At 42.0% G+C, this 21,317-nt stretch overlaps 2 protein-coding genes and 1 long non-coding RNA gene across 4 annotated transcripts in view; 2 read left to right on the top strand and 1 right to left on the bottom strand.

Annotated features, from left to right (window-relative positions):
* Positions 1-13,321, top strand: part of ACSS3 (acyl-CoA synthetase short chain family member 3) — a 69,600-nt gene extending 56,279 nt beyond the window's left edge. For both annotated transcript variants that reach the window (XM_081926588.1, XM_081926589.1), the window contains 5 exons: positions 2,565-2,646; positions 3,586-3,708; positions 10,492-10,591; positions 10,725-10,900; positions 11,601-13,321. In XM_081926588.1, coding sequence (XP_081782714.1) covers positions 2,565-2,646; positions 3,586-3,708; positions 10,492-10,591; positions 10,725-10,900; positions 11,601-11,672 — 553 coding nt within the window. In that variant the 3' untranslated portion in view covers positions 11,673-13,321. The remainder of the gene's footprint in view (positions 1-2,564; positions 2,647-3,585; positions 3,709-10,491; positions 10,592-10,724; positions 10,901-11,600) is intronic.
* Positions 13,322-16,487: 3,166 nt separating this feature from the next.
* Positions 16,488-21,220, top strand: LOC309378488. The gene is made up of 3 exons (XR_014172097.1): positions 16,488-16,504; positions 17,511-17,729; positions 21,080-21,220. It is a non-coding gene; the product is annotated as an uncharacterized lncRNA (long non-coding RNA).
* The window catches only part of PPFIA2 (PTPRF interacting protein alpha 2), a 266,490-nt gene continuing 262,325 nt past the window's right edge, over positions 17,153-21,317 (bottom strand). Inside the window, exons 33-34 of the mRNA XM_081926581.1 lie at positions 21,047-21,143; positions 17,153-18,656 (exon numbers count right to left, since the gene is read on the bottom strand). Coding sequence (XP_081782707.1) covers positions 21,085-21,143 — 59 coding nt within the window. The 3' untranslated portion in view covers positions 17,153-18,656; positions 21,047-21,084. The remainder of the gene's footprint in view (positions 18,657-21,046; positions 21,144-21,317) is intronic.

Here is a 21,317-nt window from a genome sequence, read left to right on the forward strand (position 1 = left end):
GTCACCTGAGTTGAGATTAAGCCTCACACATTCCCTATCCCTACGAAAGGAATAGACAGTGTTGGGAAAAATGAGGACTGATGCTGAATGGGAAGAGACAGAGAGAGATGCTAAGGGGACAAGGGAGTTAGAAATGGGAATGTCGGTGAAATGGAATAAGCTGCCATGTGAACACAGCCTCAGGAGGGACTGTGAAGAGAAGAGGGTTGTTTGAAAAGGAAGCCTAAAGTGCCCAGGACCACGGTGTAGGGGGCTAAGGAAGTGTAGGCCAACTTCACTCTGGGTGCCCTTCGTGATTAGAAGTTTGCGTTGTCTTGGGAGTGTTATTCCCCCCTCTGCTTTTTATCATTACCTATGTCTCTATTTTGTGGCGGTGAGTTAGATTTTAGGCAGAGTGTAACATACTCCCAAGGGACGTGGGTGGCGCTGTGGGTTAAAGCCTCAGCGCCTAGGGCTTGCCGATCGAAAGGTCGGCGGTTCGAATCCCCGCGGCGGGGTGCGCTCCCGCTGCTCGGTCCCAGCGCCTGCCAACCTAGCAGTTCGAAAGCACCCTCGGGTGCAAGTAGATAAATAGGGACCGCTTTCTAGCGGGAAGGTAAACGGTGTTTCCGTGTGCAGCTCTGGCTCGCCAGAGCAGCGATGTCACGCTGGCCACGTGACCCGGAAGTGTCTTCGGACAGCGCTGGCCCCTGGCCTCTTGAGTGAGATGGGCGCACAACCCCAGAGTCTGGCAAGACTGGCCCGTACGGGCAGGGGTACCTTTACCTTTTTACCTTTAACATACTCCCAAGAGGAATACTCCCTTTTAGGGGGACATCTCCTTGTATTTTTCTACAACAAATTCTAAGGTCATAAAAAACATGGCTGTTATTGTTAAAGGAAGTTTGAAGAATATTGATGGGTTATCTGGAAAACATCAGTTGATGCCGTTTGCAAGCCATTGATTTATGACAGTGTCAAACAGAAAAGTGAATTCAAGGGGAGCCTTTCCCTCCCTCACTTTTTTGCTGAGATAAATAGGAATCTTTCTCATGCCCTCTACCACAAAAAGTGTGCCTCTGAAGTTTTTTCACTTAACTACAGTGGTACCTCGGGTTAAGAACTTAATTCGTTTTGGAGGTCTGTTCTTAATCTGATACTGTTCTTAACCTGAGGTACCACTTTAGCTAATGGGGTCTCCCGCTGCCGCCGCCGCACGATTTCTATTCTCATCCTGAAGTAAAGTTCTTAACCTGAGGTACTATTTATGGGTTAGCAGAGTCTGTAACCTGAAGCGTCTGTAACCTGAGGTACCACTGTACTCGGCTAAGGGAGCTTGGCCACTCTCTTTTTGCACTAGGATTTGCAAGTTTAACTAAACACAGTTCTCCTGGGCTGTACCTGAGAAGGGAAGTCACTGCCACCAGCTCTTTATGGTAGGGATGGGGCATCTCAGACCCAGAGCCTGAATCGCAGCCCTCCAGACCTCTCTTGCCAGGCCTAGGGACTCTTCCCAGGATACAGCCAATGGGGAATTGAGAGGCTCCTCTCTCACACATACCCATAGCACTAAGCAGATTCTGGGAAATCATGTTGCTTATGTATGCTCCTAGCTCTTGGGACATATTGAGAAACATGCAGAGACAGTTGACCATGCACATATTGCTTAGTGGGTCTGGCTCATCTTTGTTCTTGTCAATTGGCTTATTACCTGCATGCAGAGACACATCGGTTTTAAGCAGTCTGCTTGTTTTGTTCACATGTAGTTCACATCCAGTGCAGGTGTAGTCATATTTTTCCACATTGGCAGACTCTGTGAGCACTGTATTTGTAATATTTTAACATCTGTTTTCCTTTAGTTAACAACTAAACTATTTTTAAACTATTTAAAAAATGTAAACCAACACATAATATTGTGAATGGTGAATTGATGCTTAATTATAGTTCTCTCCCCCCCCCCATAATGCTGTGCTTCCAGTTTAGGATAAACACTGGTGTGATAGGTGTTTTTACACAGATTAAAATTGAGGATTCAGTACAAAAAAAGGTACATAGAATTGGGAGATTTATAAGTGCCTGATTAGCTTGCACAGTAGGTGAAAATATTCAGGATTTGTAACGGTGGGCATTGTGTCTTATGATAGGAGAATGTCTTTATAGTACAAGAAGTTACCATAATTTGTGCAATGGATTTGTTAAAAATAGATTTCGTCCCCATCTCTGTTTTTACTATTATGGGAAGGAACAAAGTAAATCCCTGTATCTTCCAACAGTATTGCGCTGACTTGAGCAGCAAAAAATTAAATATTTGGGTTGGAACTGATTATTAGCTACATGTGTGACATAAATATTTCATATTCTTGATCAGAATGTTTCAGTCCTTGACCAGCTCCACTAGACTTGTAAAGATAGTTGCTTTTGGCTTCTACCCTTCCAACACATTTCAGGAGATGACTTTTTTTAAAAAACAACAACCCTTTAGTTGCCATTGTGTAATAATCTTGTAAAAACGATCTGTTCTCCTTGATCGCCTTGTTCCAATTTAATTTTGTGTCTTTGTGTTTGCTTTTTTATTTAAATAACAGGCTGCCTTTGCCTCCAGGAGCCTTTCTGGGCCTTTGGAAAAATGAGGATCTGTACAAGGAAATATACTTCCAGAAATTTCCAGTAAGAGGAGTTAAAATGAACTAAATATGTAGTAAGCTATCTTTGGCTCTCTAGCATGAAGCGATGCCATATTTTGGAATGCTGTTCCCCCCCCCCCCTGATTGACCATGCTGGCTGGGGTTGATGGCTTCTCAAAGCAACTGGAGGTCAGCGTGTTGCTTACCCTATATAATAGAATAGATATATTTTGTAATGCTCAAGAAATACTTTCACTCCCCTTCTCCATAAATGCTGCGCACTGTAGTGTAAGAATCCCATTCATGCCCATGTTTGCATATTCTTCTATTACTCTTCCACATGTCCTTACTAAAGGCCAGCCGGCTTCTTATGAGATGTGTGCAATGCTGGCGTGGTGAGATAGCTCAGTCGGTAGAGCAATGACTTTTAACCTTGAAGGTCGTGGGTTCAAGCCCCACACTGCACAAAAGGATTCCTGCATTGCAGGAATGACCCCAGTGGTCCCTTACAGCTCTATAATTCTATGATTCCATGGAGATTGCACATGAGGCAAACAAGGCATGTGCTAAGCAGCTCTACACGATACTGTTAAGAACATAAGAGTTAGTCTGGCCTTCTGTACCCACAGTGGCCAACCCAATGCCTACACAAAGCCCATAGGAGTGGCATGAGTGTATTTCAGAGACTTATCTCCAGTGTTAGAGGTAACATCACCGTCAAGATTAGTAGCTGTTGTTTTGCGGAAGAGCTGCTATACGAGATGTGGCCTGTAAAGATTGGACAGGAACCTAGGGTGATTTTGGAGTAATGCTAAGGATGGGAATGGTGGTTAAAGTGGTCTAGATCTTTGGTAATTTTTGTTGATGTTTCTGTATTTAAGGAACATCAATAAAATGAGCAATAAACATCTTTTTAAAGTATTACTGAACTCAAATATTCCGATATATTTTTTTCCCTTTCTCCTCTTGCTTTTGCTCCCAGGGGTACTATAATACTATGGATGCAGGTTATATGGATGAAGAGGGCTATTTGTATGTGATGTCTCGAGTGGATGACGTGATCAATGTTGCAGGTCATAGGATTTCAGCAGGCGCAATTGAGGAGGTAAATGCAAAGCGGTCTGTAAAAATGCTTTAAAATTACATGTTAAAACTCCAGCTAAGATTTAGATCACCAGTGGAGGATGTTTCCACGTTGCTGCTGCTTATGAATGGTATTAAGGTAATGTGTAGAAAGTCACTTTTGTGTCCTCCCTGTTCTTGCCCCTAGGCATTTTAACAGCAAGAAGAACAGTGGCATACATTTTAAAAATCTGACTAACGAAGTACAAAAGGTCTTGTATTATCCAGCACAAAGGTGTGTTCTTTTGAAACTTATCTGAGTGATTTGTGGTCCACATTGGCAACTTCATAACTTCAGGAAAGCCCTGATGCCAGGGACTGGATTCTGAGCTCCCTCACTGTCTGCAGGCCACTGTGACAGGGGAATGGGGCCAAAACCTACCTGTGGGTCACTTGATGTCACTTTGATGTCAAGTAACTTAACTTACTCTCCCCTCCATGCTACAAATGAAAATTTTTCCTGTGCTGATAAGACTTGAATTCAAGCTGTGTCTGCAAATAAAGAATTGGAAGCATACTAAGGTCACACCCACAACATACATTTAAAACACGTGGCTTCTCCCTAAGAATTCTGGGAACTGTAGTTGGTTAAGGGTGCTGGGAGTTGTAGCTCTCTGAGGGGTAAAACTACAGTTTTCAGGATTCTTTGGGGGAAGGATTGAAAGTGGAACATATGTGGTTAAATTGTATTATCACCATCAATTTATTATGAAGGGACTGTACAATAAAGCCCAAAAACTCAGATACATTTAAGACAAAACTAAATCTCTGAGCAAAGACCCATATATCCTGCTGAGAAAGCCTGCCAGAATCAAAATGTATTTATTTGTTCCTGGAAAATGCAGATAATGGGCACCTGTTCATATCTCAACAGGAATGCTATTCTATAGATCACTGAAATCCCTGCTCCAACTTATTGCAGAGCAGGCCTCTGGATCTTTGGAACTTACAGGAGAAACTCTCCCACAGACCACAGGGATCTGCTAGGTATAAAAGGGCTAAAGTGGTCTCTCAGATAACCTGGTCCTGACACGTATGTTAGCACCAACACTTTGGACTTGGCCTGGTAGCAGATGCATGGCATGGAGGTGACCTAAGAGTGTTCCTGATTCTTCCTTTGCATCAAAAGGTTTGGCACTTTTTGAATCTCACACCTTGTAATGTCACTGTGCAAGGCCACAGAAAAAAGGAGCTAAATTCAAAAAGTACCAACTTTTTGATGCTTGAACTTTCTTGTTCCTGGCATCATATATGATGGGAAAGGTTGGCATGGTTTGTCTGAGATGGCCTGGTGGACCACCCTCCAAGTTCTTGGCAGGCCTAATCAGGCTGGGGGTGGGGGACTAAGGTTCACCATGGAATTATACAGTGGTGCCTTGCAAGACAAAAATAATCCGTTCCGCGAGTCTCTTCGTCTAGTGGTTTTTTCGTCTTGCGAAGCAACCCTATTAGCGACTTAGCGGATTAGCGCTATTAGTGGCTTAGTGGCTATTAAAGGCTTAGCGGCTTAGCGGCTAAAAGGCTATTAGCGGCTTAGTGGCTTAGAAAAAGGGGGGGAGCGAAAAAAACCGCAAGACTCGCAAGACGTTCTCGTCTTGCGAAGCGCATCGAAAATGGAAAACCCTTTCGTCTAGCGGGTTTTTCGTCTTGCGAGGCATTCGTCTTGCGGGGCACCACTGTATACTGTCTTATTTCCAAATAACTAGAATAATAGTAAAATGAAAGTAAAGGTGTAAAGTAAACTGAATCCGGAAAAAGAAACAGGGTAATGAATGCCAAGGGAATAAATGCAGCAACACAATAATGCTTCCAGGCAAAGAAAATAATTAGAGCAGATGAATGAATGAAATAAAGGGCCTATGATGAGACATAGGTAAACAAATCATTACAGCAATCCAAACAAGATAAAATTAAAGTATGAGCTGTGTCAACAGGTGGAAGGGTGATATTAGTTTCCTGAAAGAAGTAAGATGTTGGGAGTGATATTTTAGGAGAAATATTACTAGAAAGGAGAAGAACCACACAATACGACCTTGATTCCAGAGAGAAGGCGATATTGGAGTGACACCAGCAACAGATAAATCAAGAACCAACATGGGAAAACCAAATAAACCTATTTTTAGATAGTTTAAGGAACTGTATCCAAATCCCAGAAGAAAGAGGCAGCAAAGAGGGAGAAAACTCTTACATGGTGATGGTCATCTGGAGCAGGGAAATTCAGCTGAATTGAACCTACCTAAATATGATAATCAGTGCTAGGGGAATGGATGCAGGAACTGAGACAGCGAAACCTGAACCATGAAGGACACCCAAAAGTAAAGGGACAAGGGTGAAAAACAGCACTCATACCGACTCATGATTGACAGATAAGAAAACCATTAAAGAATAGAACAGGATTAGCCAGACAAAAAGAAAGCAGCCTCAAACACTGAAGGATAACAAAGAACAGAAAAAATATACATTGAAAGTAAAAATGAAATGTGAAGATGAGGCAGTTTATCAAGCCAAATGAATGAAAACTACATTAAAAAGGACCTAGTGTAGTGATGTATGGAAGTGAGAGCTGGACCATAAAGAAGGCTGATCTCTGAAGAATTGATGCTTTTGAATTATGGTGCTGGAGGAGACTCTTGAGAGTTCCATGGACTGCAAGAAGATCAAACCTATCCATTCTTAAGGAAATCAGCCCTGAGTGCTCACTGGAAGGACAGATCGTGAAGCTGAGGCTCCAATACTTTGGCCACCTCATGAGAAAAGAAGACTCCCTGGAAAAGACCCTGATGTTGGGAAAGATGGAGGGCACAAGGAGAAGGGGACGACAGAGGACGAGATGGTTGGACAGTGTTCTTGAAGCTACCAGCATGAGTTTGACCAAACTGCGGGAGGCAGTGGAAGACAGGAGTGCCTGGCGTGCTCTGGTCCATGGGGTCACGAAGAGTCAGACACGACTAAACAACTAAACAACAACAACAAAAGTGTAGTGATAATCAAGACTTTGAGAGAGAAAACACTGCATACACATTGCTTGGAAACAAAGGAGAGAAACCAGGTGGCAATTAGACAAACCCAGTGAAGTCATCTATGAGGCTAGAAGCCGTACAAATTATACTAAAGGGAAGAATAGAAAGTGAGCAATCTGCTTAGAAAACATGAAGACATGACACTGAGCAAACAAGTAGAAGAGAAGAAGAGCAGAAAAGAAAGAAAACAGCCACGAGGCTGTGACAAATGGTGATAAATAAGAAGAGCTGATCAGAAGGAACTCATGAATGAACGTGCGCTGCTTTATCAGGTGCTACTGGAAGGAATTTTTTTATTTTGCTTTATCAAAGGCATGTGCAAAAGCTAAGAGATAAAAATAGACAAGAAAGAAAATGAGGAATAAGAAGTGAATTAGCAAGGGAATAAAAGTGACTAGCCAAAGCAGCAGCAACAGAATGAATTAACCGAGAAAGATAAATAAGATTGCTTATTTAAGGGGGGGGGGTGAAGCGTAGAGATAAGAAATTGAGAAGTCATGACGAACGGCACAAGACCGTGATATATGAAGGAAAACGTAATTGAGAAGTAATCTATGGCTGACCTGGGGAAGAATAATGGGGAGCAGAAAGACAAATCAAATGTACATGTTGAAACAGAGTTAAATGAAGAATCCGAAGCATCAATAATTGGTGCCATAGAAACAGCAAACAAAAGAGGAAAAAATAGTCAGGTTGTCAAGGCTGAAAGTTGCAAAATTCTTAAAACAGTCAATAAAGGAAACGCATCAAGCAAGACAGTAAATTAAACGATGTTCAGAGGGAAGACAAAGAGTACACAACGAGGAGAACACCACAAGGGAGTAATTAAGAGTACCGGTTTCCCAGGCAGCAGGGAAGAATCTGCTCCCCAGGCATATTTTGTCTAACGTATAAAGTGGTACCTCAGGTTAAGAACTTAATTAGTTCTGGAGGTCCGGTCTTAACCTGAAACTGTTCTTAACCTGAGGTACCACTTTAGCTAATGGGGCCTCCCGTTGCCGCCACACCGCTGCCACATGATTTCCGTTCTCATCCTGAAGCAAAGTTCTTAACCTGAGGTATTATTTCTGGGTTAGCGGGGCCTGTAACCTGAAGCGTCTGTAACCCAAGGTACCACTGTATCTTATTGCTGTAAGCCTCTTTGAGACTTCCATGTTGAAAAGGTGGTTATAACTTTATTAATGAAATAAATGCAAAGTTGAACCCATGCATTATGTGGAAGCACCTCCCTTCAATACCATCACATGCTACTCCAAGAACATGGCCAGATAATTTAGACCCAGTGACAGTTCCTTCCCATGTGAGCTTTGCTTGCCTGCTGTGTAGAGCTGCCTGCAGTATCTATGCACATTGGAGCACTCATAAAAACAGACCATCATGCTAACCACTGTTCAACCCCACTCCTGGTACCTTTCATACCATCACAAAATGGATATATATGTATGGGGTCTGAATATTAGTGGAGCATTATTTAATAGAGACCCACCTTTTCTCTCTTTTCTGTGTTAATTCTATTGGATCCAGTTTTTAGGAGAAAGTGTCATAGAGCCACTTTAAGTTAGGTTGAACTTTTGGTTTTCAAAGAAGTGTTAGGAAACTTATTCAAAGCTCTCGCTGCTTGAGGGGGAAGGTAGGGGCACAGTTATTTTTATTTTTACAGCTTAATTGCTTCTCCATCCTCCTTGCAAAACAGGTGTGAGGTGGTGGTAAACTGACACCTTATTATTATTGCCGAGTCTGTATTTTTAGGGAAAGAAAACTTGGGCTAAATTAGTTGTTTTGTGGATTGTGCTTTATTGCAGTGCTGCCTCCCTTGTGGCGTTGAAAAAGCTATTTAATTCCCATTTTTTGCTTACCATACAGTGGGTGGCAATTGATTGTTTTGCTGAATGCACAATAAAGTTGTTTGCTGATAAATAATGTATCAACTTTCTGTCTGTCTCTCCTGTTTTAAGAATGACATTAAGTGATAGTTTGATCTACAGCTTAAAATACTGTGCATGTTATTTTTCCAAATGGAGACCCACAAAATAATAAAATGTACACTAAAGTAGCTAAAATGATTTATATCAGCATGTTGCTCATGGTGAATGTCATTGTCGTTTATACACAGTCTTATGGGCTGGACTGCGAATGTACATTTGTAATTTGAAATATTGCATTCCCAGTAGGTTTATTAATCAAGCTAATAAGCAAATGTTACAGCTTAAGAAATATTTCAGTAAAAAGGCACTGAAACATCTCTTTTTGGCAGCAGTCAGACAATAGTAAATAGGTGTAATGTTGTGAGCATGTAGGCCAGAACTGTAGCATCACATGATTCTGAAATCCTGCTCCTGGCAAACTAAGTTTTCTGTATTATGGACACTGTGAATCGCCATAAGGGCTTCATTGTCTAATGCTGCCTGGAAACTTCAGAGGGGTCAAAATGCTACTGCATGGGATCATGTGATCATGTCACTGTATTAGCTACACTGGCTGCTGATTCAGTTTTTAATGCAATCAGAGGTATTGACTTTGTACCGTTGGTCCCACACTCCTTGGGGCTTCAATCTATGTACTTGAAGGGCCTGTGAAGCTGCTTGTTTTTTCAGATTGCCTTGTGCGTCACACTGCCTTCTGAGGCACATTTTGTGGCAATGCATGGAAGAGTTTTCTCTACGGCAGGACATCATCTGTGAAACTCCCTGCCCCAAGGGGTCAGCTTCCTCTCTTATCTTTATTTTGCTGGCATCTGAAGAAGTTTGTTGTTTGTTTGTTTTTAAGCCAAGGATTTGCTAGTGCTGCTACTTAATTTATTTCAATTTGATTTTTATTCTGGTTTTTCCTGTTTTCTGATGATAGGTCAGGTTGTGTTTTTTGTAACTCAGATTGTGTTTTTGACAATGGGTTTTTAGGGATGTATTCTGTTTTTATGTTTTGTTTTACTTGTTGGTTACTCTGACTCCCTCAGGAGCAGAAAAGTATGGACCATTTTTAGTGTACGACAGGCATGTCCAACAGGTAGATCACTGGACGTATGTGGTAGATCATCACTGGCTCCCCTAAGAAAAGCTATTTTTTTGCCCTGCACCCCCCCAAAACAGGGACTTCCTTCCTAAAAAAAAGCTCAACAAATTTGACCTGAGTAGATCGCAGTCTCTTGGGAGTTGGCCAGCCCTGGTGTACAATATAAGGAATGTATCTAAAGCAGGGGTAGGGAACCTTAGGCCGGGAGGCCTGATACGGCCTCTCTGTTTGGCCCTATAAACTCCCCAGACCACCCCCCTCACCCACACTGCCTCATAACCCTGGAATGTGTTGTTGACCTCTGAGAAGGCCTCTTGCTTGTCTGGATGGAGGATACAGAGGGGTGTGCACATCTGTTTCAGAAGCTAGGCTACCGTGCAGAGGTGAAACTCACATTAATTCCTCCACCCACTTTGGCCTCTGCTCCTGCCTACCAGGGGCATGTGGCCCTCAAAAGGTTTTCTAGAATGGAATGTGGCCCTTGAGCTATAAAACTTTCCCCACTCCTGATCTAAAGAGCCTCTCACACAGTTCTTTTGGTTGCTATCTTTGAAGGAGTCCCCGTCCAACAGGAAAATACTTAGACATCTATCTCCACTGTGACTCTGAAAACTCCCTGTGATATTCCAATTAGGAAAGAAACTGTGACTTCTGCATTATCACATTCTCTGGATTGATAAGGAACATGTGTGCTCCACTGACGCATGGTGGTGGTTGTTTTCTGTTTCCCCAATCAGGCTGTTCTCTCCCATAGCGCTGTGGCAGATTGTGCAGTTGTCGGCCAGGAAGACTCCTTAAAGGGCCACGTCCCACTCGCTCTGTGCGTCCTAAGAAACGGTGAGACATTTGTTTGAAAAGTGGAAGGAAGCCTTAGGCTCAACTCCTGGCCGGTAGCAGCTAACAAAATGGTTACCGTACAGAAGAATCAGACTACTTTTGTTGACCGTGGTGCTCTTACCTTGTTTATCAGGAGTAAACACTGAAGAGGAAAAGCTTTTGGATGAAATCGTAAAGAGAGTTAGAGAAAATATTGGCCCTGTGGCAGCCTTCCGGAAAGTAGTGTTTGTGAAACAGATACCAAAGACACGTTCTGGCAAGATACCACGGTCAGCTCTTTCTTCCTTGGTCAATGGGAAGCCATACAAGGTGAATTACCTGCATTCTTTTACTACTACTGTGATAAAAGTGCTGGATATTTTGATATTACGCTGTGCTGTCTGTTTTCATAATCTTTTATAGCGGTCCCTCTAAAGTTATGCCTAGCATGTTGTGTAGCATTTAAGTGGCTTTAAGCAGCAGCATATCTTGTGTAAAGCAGACCAGTCCCATTAACTTGGCTCCAATACCACCACCCTGTAGCAGGCATATAGATTTACAAAGTGTAGCCAAACAACCTTGGGAGGGTCAAATGCTTTTAGGATAGTGCCTGCATTTCCTACCCTTGCTATATATACTTCTTTATCCTGACCTTTGACACTTGACAAGTATATTTTTAGGACCCTCTTTCAGAACATAACACGTCCTGGGACCTTAAGGTGAAGGCCAGGTTTTAATCACATTTGTCTTGACCCATTTCTGTACTAAAGAACCATTTTGTGTGAGATTGCCTTTTTTGCATCTAGTGACAGTGGTTGGTCACAAGAAGGTGGCGGCTACAAAACCTGTTTTCCAGTGCCACTGCTGACTATGGGCCATTACACTACTGCTTTTTTGATGGTGTATACAGGGATTTTGTATGATTTCAACAAAACTAGGCAAAGTAAGTTGACTAGACTTGAACTTACTAACACTGTTCTTAACTATAACATAGTATCTTGATTCTCTTCTCTTGCTCATTTTTTTCCAGATAACTCCAACCATTGAGGACCCGGCTGTGTTTAAACATGTAGAAGAAATGCTGAAGACCAAGTTAAAGTAATGGTTAAATCCTATTAAGATCTGAAAATACCTGGAATACATAACTGCATTTAATTAGGCCAGGAGTATCATGCAAATCAAATTACATTGGGACTAATTTTATTTCTGCAAAAGTGTTGCTAAGCCTTATACCGCAATGGCAAGTAATTAATATTGGATTGCTGGTGTAATGATTTATGGTGGATATTCAAACAGTTTCTCCGAGGCTCAAAGAGCTATTAAAATAATCACATTTGCAACTTTCATGCTGCTCCAAACCTATATCGAATGCAAAGATGAAGCTGATGATGCAGGGCACACCCAGCCAAAATTTTAGCGCTTTCAAGCCCCATCAATTTCAGTGCAACACTTGAATCCGTGTGCTCACACTTCTTCCACTGAATACTGGGGGAATTTAAGTATGCTTATATATTAATATTGTTTCAAGAGGTGGGCAGAGCAATCTTAACTTCCACATCCATTGGCTGGAGGGGGCAAGGGTGGAGCAGAGGCTGCTGCCTAGCTTTGTGTGTATAGAATTACCACTGTTGGTTCTTTTGTAGCCAAAGTCAGGGTGAGGCAGGGGTAGGATGGAAGCAGCCTCGAATCTGCTGGATGCAAGGCTCCTTCATTCATTGGAGGGTTCCCAGGATCAGTGTCCCCTCCACAGGACCCTGGAGCTGGTTTATCTAAGTCCCACCCCACTGTTGGAATCAACTGGAAGATTGAGGGGGTGAGCAAAGATCCACACAGCAAAGAAAAAGTAAGTCTGCCTGCTTCGCTGCCCTGGCTGCCACAAGCAAGCAAGGTTTAGAAGTGGAGGTCGGTTTTCAGCTTCACACCCATGCAAACACATTCACAACCTCAGGACTGCCCTCTAACTAATGAAACTATTGTTTACAACTTTAGAGCTATGAGAATAAAATTTACCATTTTTATTTTGAGTTGTTTAGATTATATATCACACCCAATACATTTTCCCCTCCCCCTCCCCCACATTTCGTCATGCATATTTGCAGGCTACATTTTGGAAATCCAAATCACTAGAACCCATTTAATACTTACCTGAAATCAAGCAGCACAGAAGAATATTGGGTCTAGCTGGCTGTATGCTGAACTTCCTGTCCCAGGGTGCAATTTTGTTTCTTCACTGTAATAGAGTGAGCTCTGCACCTATCTGGACCCACTCAGTACTCCAAGTCCAGCAAGTGATTATCCTGATCAACACAGAGAACAAGACTGGAAATAGCAGGGCCTTGGGCACAGAAGGAAAAATGGCCCTGTGCAAAAGCTTACCTGAAGGTAAAATGATGGTGATGATACAGAACAGGAGAAGCCCTTGGTGGTGAGTGGGCTTCTCCATCATTTTTGAACAAAGGCTTATTTTATGTTGCCCTGTAAGTACTAATTCATCCCAGTTTTCTGGGCCAGTCTGCACAGAAAATGGAGGTAATGCTGAATATCTTTAGAACGACCATTCCACTTTTATGCTGAAGGCCCTCTTTTTGGTCTCTGGCATCCCCAGCTACAGCTGAGAAAACCTGGATAGATGCTGCCAATCACTGTAATAGTTAGATGGACCATTGATCTGACTTTGCATAAACCAGTTTCCTGTGTAGAAGCAATGCCATTTTTTGTTCTGTTTAATACGGTTTCAGTCTTAGTACCCAAGGTGCAATCTTATACATGTTTGTTTACTCAACCTTAGTTTGCTCTAAGACATCTGTTGCATATTTTGGCTTCACAGACTGAACAGCAGAGTCAAAAGGGGAATTAAAGAAACCTTAGAAAGTCTTCATAGAACTTTGATTAGAGTCAATCAAATGGTTCGAAATAGCACATAGTATTGCCTTCGTAGGACTGCAGTTCAGGATGCATGTGAAAAATGCTATGTTTCTCCCACTTCAAAAGCATGTTTAAAGCAGCTGCTGGTTACCAGAAAGCAGTAGTATTGTAGCAGCTGAGGGTGGTGGGAATGGGGAGAATCACAGAATTGTAGAGTTGAAAGGGACCATAAGGGTCATCTAGTTCAACCCCCTGCAATGCAGGAATCTTCTGTCCAATGTAGAGTCTCTCCACATCACATAGACGTGGGGACTTAAACATGACTTTTTACATGCATGGGTTGGGGGGGGGAGGGAGTGGGAGAGCATGAAAAAAATGAGCAGCAATCCCAGCTGTGTTTGTGAGAGTGTTTGAGTGCAGAAGAGGCGGTTGGAGAGGAGATCAGAGAAACTTGTGGAGTGGTTTGGAGAGAGAACAGAGGGGGTTGGAGTGTGAGGGAGGTGGTTGGCAGAACTTCAGATGGCAGAATGGTCCACCAAAACACAAAGCATCATCACCATCGTCATCAGCTTCTGAGAAAACAAAAAAAATAGAGGGTGGTTCTCATGCTGATATACGTGTTGGCTTTGTTGGATTGCTGGCATGTCTGCGAGTGCTGTGGCATGCAAATTTGGCCAGAATGAGTCCAGCATCCATGCTCATCAGGGTGTATGAAAATGAGATCCATGGGGCTGTGGCAGTAAGTGCACCAGTGACCGCAGCCAGGTGTAGGACAAGGCTTCCGTGGAGACAGAGAAGGCCCTGAACTTGTGGCTGGAGGACACGAACCGGAAACATGTCCCATGGATGGCAAACATACTGTGCCAAAAGACACTGAACCCCTATGACTTCAAACCTTCTATCACAGATGGGGACCAGCTTGCTATGAAATTTGAAGCCAGGCCAGGTTGACTTAACAGCTTTAAGATCTGCTTGGAACGCAGCCTCAAGTTCATCCGTGGGATTACAGACACTCTGAGACTATAAAAGAAAGTGTTTGATGAGCTCAAGAGACAACATCGGCAGCTGCCAATCACCATGATCCTCACACAGATACCAGCCGCCGCTGTCATAGCAGCAGATGTGCCCGTGCAACGCACCTCTGAATCTGAACCATAGCCAAGCTTCTCAGTCTTCATATAATCAGAAGTATCATCCAGCAAGGGAGGAGGATGACTTCATTTGGCCTCTTACAGGTAGGTGCCACCATTTGAAAAATGGTTTTTACGTGGTCTTCTAGGGATTGTTCAGGCTTTAATGATTTCGTTTATATGTGCGATGGTCAAGAACATAACCCCAGGTGAGAGTTACCTGTAGCTTTAAGACAAATAGAAACTTAAGGGCAAGCCTTTTAGTCAGCATGTTCTGTTAGAGAAGGTTAAGCACAGTTAATGGATGTTGTACATATATGGATTGTGTGTGTGTGTGTGTGTGTGTGTGTGTATGAAATACAACACTGAATTTGAAACGTCATGTTGAACACAATACATGGTACCAGGAGTAAAAAATGTTTTGTGAGGGTATTATGGGATATTTGAAGGCTCCACATCTCTCTCATGTGAAGCAGCTAAGGAATGGAAGAGGGAAAAGTGTAAGGAGGAGAAAGTGGTAGTTTTAAACAACGGTAGAGATTCGAACAAAGCAGAGATGGAGATGAAAAATTTGTGCTTTTAAGCAATGGCAGAGGTTTGAGTAGAGCGAGTGAGTAGACATTGCAGTGGGAAGAATGGCTTAAAGCAGGGTTTGAATACAGTGAGAAAAGAGATGGGAAAGTATGTTTTCCCCCTGTTATTTTCCCTTGTAAAACTATTTTAAAAAACCGTATTTCTCTCTTCCCAGTCTATTCAGACCTCTCCCATTGTTTTAAACCACCACTTTCCCCCTCTCAGTTCTCTTTTGTCTTGCTCCCATGTCACAGCCGCTGCTGTTGTGCAATCTGTCTTCTCTTTTGTGCCCCTACCCCACCCCAATTTCATGCAGTCAGGATTGTGATGCGGCACTACAAATCCTCCAAAGGGGGCTACATGATGACACTCTTAAAGCTTTATTATACTTAAGGACCAATTTATCCTAACTTTGTGTCTTCCTTCCAGCTACTTGGCTACACCTCAGAGAGCAAAGGCTTATCATGTGTATCTCCTTCAAATCCTGGGATCCAGGTCTCTGCAGGACTGGCTCTTCATGAATTTGGAACAGCAGCATATGGAAATTATATATGGGAGGTGAGTCACAGGCATCAAAGTGCATGTGTCCCAAGTATGGAGGTAGGCGGAGCATTAGAATAATTAAAGGAGGTATTTGTATGCCTCTTACATCTATACTTTTCCATTTGCTTTTGAAAGTTACATGAACTCTAAAGTTACATGTATATGGGAGGAACATAGATTTCTCATTTTTTGTCATGGCCTGTCCTGCCTCTATATGTCTATATGCACATCGTAAAAGTGTGAGAGGTATTATTGAGCCTTATAGCTAATAGGTCCTTCCCCACTTGTAGGGTGCTGTGTGCCTATGCAGGGAAGAAATATACCCATCAGTTTTTGGCAGAAGAGAAATAAAAACTTAATTCATCTATTTTCTACTCAGCACCTTTGTGTGGAAAGAAGAGAAGCTCTTGCTATAGTTGTCTACTGAAAAGTAATATTGTTTTTGCAACTACTATTAGAATTAGTGTATTTCAGGCTTCCTCAGCCTTGGCCCTCCGGATGTTTTTGGCCTACAACTCCCATGATCCCTAGCTAGCAGGACCAGTGGTCAGGGATGCTGGGGATTGTAGTCTCAAAACATCTGGAGGGCTGAAGTTGAGGAAGCCTGGTGTATTTCATAGTAGTCTTAACTCTATTCTAGGACACATGGTAGCTAGAAAAGAAACTGAGGCATCTGTAAAGGTAAAGGGACCTCTGACAGTTGGGTCCAGTCGACCTTCTGATCGGCAAGTCCTAGGCTCTGTGGTTTAACCCACAGCTCCACCCGCGCTGTAGGCTTCAGCAAAAATTCATTATGGCTGCAGTCCTACATACTTACCCATAGGTAAGCCTCCTTAAATTCAAATCACCTTCCCTATTTATAGGATTATATTGTGCTGTTATATAGTGTATTGACTCCAAACCAAAACTAATCATACTTATATCAATGGGACTTAACTAACTTGCTCAGGAGCAAACAGTGGTTAGAGAATTAGATTACCAGGTTGCTAGTATCTTTGATTCCAGCTGTATATTGGTCTAAAAGGCATTTGGAAATTTGAAGACTTGTTACAACAACAGAGTATATTAAGGTTACCAGATTTTTTTCAATGAATCCGGGGACACTTTTCAACTTCAGTGGATTTTGTATGGGGACTGATTTGTAAATCTGGGGACTGTCCTCGGGAAATGGGGATGTCTGATAATCTTAAGTTATATCCCATAGAAATCAATTGATCAAGCCAATGTCTTGGCGGTTGTAGCAAAGTTTACTTAGAAGGAACCCTTTTTGTATGTTACTTTCTATGAAGCAATACATTCAGTGCACCATCTTGTGGCAGACAGCATTATTATCTTTCAAAGCACATTCTGGTTTGCTTGTTAATAGAAAACGTTATGTTTATATTCAGCCCTGAAGCAATGTTTGCCTCTTAAAGTTCCATTTGAAGCTGTGACACACCATGCAGTTCCATCAGACACTGAACACATAAACCAGCACTGATTTTCTTTTATTGACAACGGGGGGAGAAAAAGAATCTGTCACCATTTGGTTAACTGAGGTCTGTTTAAGTAAAAAAAGCAAAACAAAACGCAGTAAAACAAATGTACGTGCAGATGTTTTGCAGATCAACCTGCTGAAAGGAATAACCAAAAGACAGGTCTGAAGCTAAGATCAGGCAGCGGGAGATTAGCAAATAGAAGGTAAATGACATTATTAAATAGGTCTTACTTTGAAACTTCCCATATAAACAAAGAATAAACATCAATAACACCACCAAATAAAGCCACAGCAGATAATAGTTTCTCCTCTAAGCTTTTGTACATTATATATTAACTTTTCTGCCTTTCAGTTAGTTCCTCTGATAAAGTTGACTTCCGAGAAGTCTCAGCAAGGCCGTCTTGGATAAACATATTATTAGACAATCAGCTGTCTAATGCTATTATAATGAAGAAATGGAGGGCAGCATTTTTCTATATTAACTGAAAACTTGAAGATCAGGATTTACTTCCCCTTGATGTTTATTCTATGCCAACGTTGGCCAGCATCTGAAGAATTTGGAAGGCAAAACGTGAGTCCTAGAAAAAGCTAGTTTCTTCTTGGTCCATAAGTAGCCATTGAGGAGAATGTCTCTTGTTAACATCCTATAGTTGATTTTTGATCTTGTTGATATTAAAAAGGAGAGCCGTCACAGTGCTTTTCTACAAGTATATATAACAATTGTGTTTTGCCTTTAGAGGTCCATTTTTGGCTCAAATCTTTCTTTTGTAAATCATCAGAGGCAGGTGTTGAGCTTTAAATATTGACAGATTTCTTTTAAAAAGTAGGAACATGTTGAAGCATCTAATAATTCTGCTAAACATATCCAATTGACTTTGCTACAATTCAAAACTGTAAAAATGGTGGAATGGAAGGATACAAACAGTATTGTTGACACTGTATTGTCAAGTGTTTGCACTAAGACCCCATGTACCATAGATTTCTTTTAAAAAATCATATTTATATCCATTTACATGAGACTTACACATATTAAAAGAAATACATACACAGTAAATACATAAATTCTAGTATTTTACAATAAAACAGATGAAACAAGTTTAAAAATGAGTGTCTCCTTTTGATAAAAGCTTTCCTGCACTTCAATCAAATTTATGATAGATACATTGGGGTTTATTTTTATTTTTTTAAAAAAAACTTAATTAGTAACTATTACCTTATTGAACTACCCAATGGGTGCAGTCCGACCAGTACTGTTGCTGCACATTCTTTAGTCATTTCAGTGGGGCTGTCTGAAATTTACCTCCACTGAAATGAATTAGAGTTGCATGGTGGTAGTACTTGGCAGGTTGCACCTTAAAACGCAATTTGTAAAAAGATCTCCATGTAGTTTAGTCTGATAAATATTCTAGTGTACTTCCTTATACCCTGTTCTTGAATAAAAAGCTTCTTTTCATAACGTGGTGGTAGTGCACTTCAGGTAAAGTAGAAGAGTTGGCATCTAGAGGTGGGAAAAAAATAGTACATTCAGTAATAACTCCATTACAGTATTCTGTTACTGAGCCCAAGGGTCTCCAACATGGTGCCTGTGGGCTCTGCAGAAGTCCTCCCTGGCAGTTCAGGGCACCCTTCTTCATCCCTCTATGGAAATTAGGCTCAAAAATCATTCTGGAGTAGCCAATACAATAAGTTGTGGTGTGTGCTTGATTACAGCATGTGGTTCCCCCCCCCCCGAAGGCTGGTGATCTCTATCTTAGGCTCATTATTAATGAGTAGTAAATGGCTTCTAGCACAGCCCTGTTGAAGCAGGCAGGATTATTGTGGAGAAAAGGAGCTGCGGACACAATGGGGAAAAGCTGTCTTGAGGCACTAAGGAAATTTAAACATGGGCAGTATCTGTAGGTTTTGAGCTACCAGCCCCAGATTCCTTTTACCACTCAGAGCTAAGTATACATATTTGACCTGAAGCAATCAAGGTAAATGATACTGTTTTCTGTGAGAATTTAGATTGTAATTGTAACCTGAGGTACCACTGTATGACTAAACAGACTCCGCTATCCTGGAAGTAGTACCTCGGGTTAAGAACTTTACCTCCGGATGAGGCCCCATTAGCTAAAGTGGTACCTCAGGTTAAGAACAGACCTCCGGAATGAGTTAAGTTCGTAACCAGAGGTACCACTGTATAATATACCGAAGCAGACGTGTTAATACAATAAATAGCCCAGTTGGAATTTCACTATCTTAATTGTTTTGCATCTTTTTAAGGTAATAAATTGGGTTGCTTTTCACTCTCTCTAGTAGGATTGTTGGTAATGCAGAATGTTTCCTTTGATAGATGCCGGTTGGGAAATGTTTCAGATGTCATTGGTGACAGTATTGGTCCATAAATTACTGTAGCTACCAGTGGAATAAATGTCAAGGGCAATGAAACCCACAGACTGCACTCTTAAATAGTAGTAGTAGTAGTACTCCTTGCAAATTGCACTGATTCATTTTTCTATACCTTTAGCACATTATTTTTGTCTGCCTAGTGCTGTTTCTATTTCCTAATTTTAGAATTTGTATTCTCAAGCAATGGCTGACTCTGTGGTAGTAGCAGTAGATTGTCTAATCATAGGTCTGATATTTGCAAGCATTGGCTCTTTGCTATCTGAACTTGCAGTGAAATTTGTAATGCTCTGGGGCACTCAATTTCATACCCTTGGCATGCTAACAACAGCCTACATAGCTCTAATTACAAGCTATTCCATTTCAGTGTTTTTGTCCTCATTTGGTTTAATGTTTTTTGCTTGGGAGAAAGGAAAAGCTTTCTCTCCCCCCCACCCTTCACAGCTAAACTACACATGGCATTAATGATGTGTGTAAACAAGTGTGCTATGTCTGGCCGCTTTTATTTTGGAGCGAAATCCATCTTGGGGCCTGGTCCTGGAATCTGCTTCAAATGTGGATGGGGTCCTATGCTAGTTTTCTGCTGAAAGTGCACCATCATGGTTGACATTTGCCCTGAAGGTAGTGTTTTGCAGTGTCAAAAGTTGTGTGACTGTTGTTATTTGTACCCCACCCATCTGACTGGGTTGCTCCAGCCACTCTGGATTCACCCAGCTATGCTCAAGGAGCAGAAGTAAAACACATGATAAAACAGAGGAAAGTAAATTGGGGTTTATGGAAAAGAAATATTCACATGCTCCTCAATGGAGCAGTTTCTCCCCTCCCCTGGATCACAGGAGCCAGAGTGGGGCATGATCAGCTGATCAGTGGTGGGTGTGCAGCCTCAGTCACTCCTGGAGCAACCAAGCCCTGCCTCTGGCTTGTGGAAGCTGCCAGAGAAGTATGAAAGGCCTCCCACTCCTCAGTTGAGTGGTTTGAGGAAGCCCCCTCCCGCTCGTGTCAGCCAGAGGGGTGAAGCTTGATCAGCTGAGGGGCACAGGACTGGGCGATGTATTTCAGCTGCTTCTGAGGAAGAAGCAGCCAAGATATACTTCACACACTGTGGTTTTAGCTGCTGATACATCACAATGTTAAAAACCAGTTATCACCCAGTCCTAGTCCTCTATACCCTGTACTCTATACCCTATACTCTATACCCTGTACTCTATACCCTATACTCTTTAGGCTGCAGGCAGGTTCCTTAGATTAATTTGAGTCTCATTCCAAGGCTTAGATGTTGAGAACTCACAGCTGCTTATTGCTCAATGCTGTTAATGTGCAGACAAAGTGTAAGAATAGTCAGAAGTTGTATAGCCCAGGCATACCTTCACTATCCCAGTGCCCGGACGTACTTCAGTGAGAACTTCCTAGGCCCTTTGAGAGAACCCTACACTGCTATGGTTATTGCTTCAGTTCTGCCCACTCCACCCCAACAACAAATAATATAGCTTTTTAATTACTCACATGAGTTCACCTCCATCCTTTTTTCCATGCCAGCCTTGTCAGCACGAATACGTGCGAACTGTCGAGCTGTCTAGTCTCTGCAACCGCGCTGACGCCACTGCAAATTGATAACCAAAACAACAAGAAGAATCTTGGAGTTAGAGGAAGAGGAAAAAAACAAGTAGCCCACTCCGTAAGGTATTCACTGTGACCCAACTCTTGAAGCTTATTTAGTGTGGATTGCACGGTTGCCCCCATTTGATTTTCATTTGTTAAAAATAGTACTCAGTAG

This window comes from Podarcis melisellensis (genome assembly GCF_964234715.1).
Source record: "Podarcis melisellensis genome assembly, chromosome: 10".
Classification (NCBI taxonomy): domain Eukaryota; kingdom Metazoa; phylum Chordata; class Lepidosauria; order Squamata; family Lacertidae; genus Podarcis; species Podarcis melisellensis.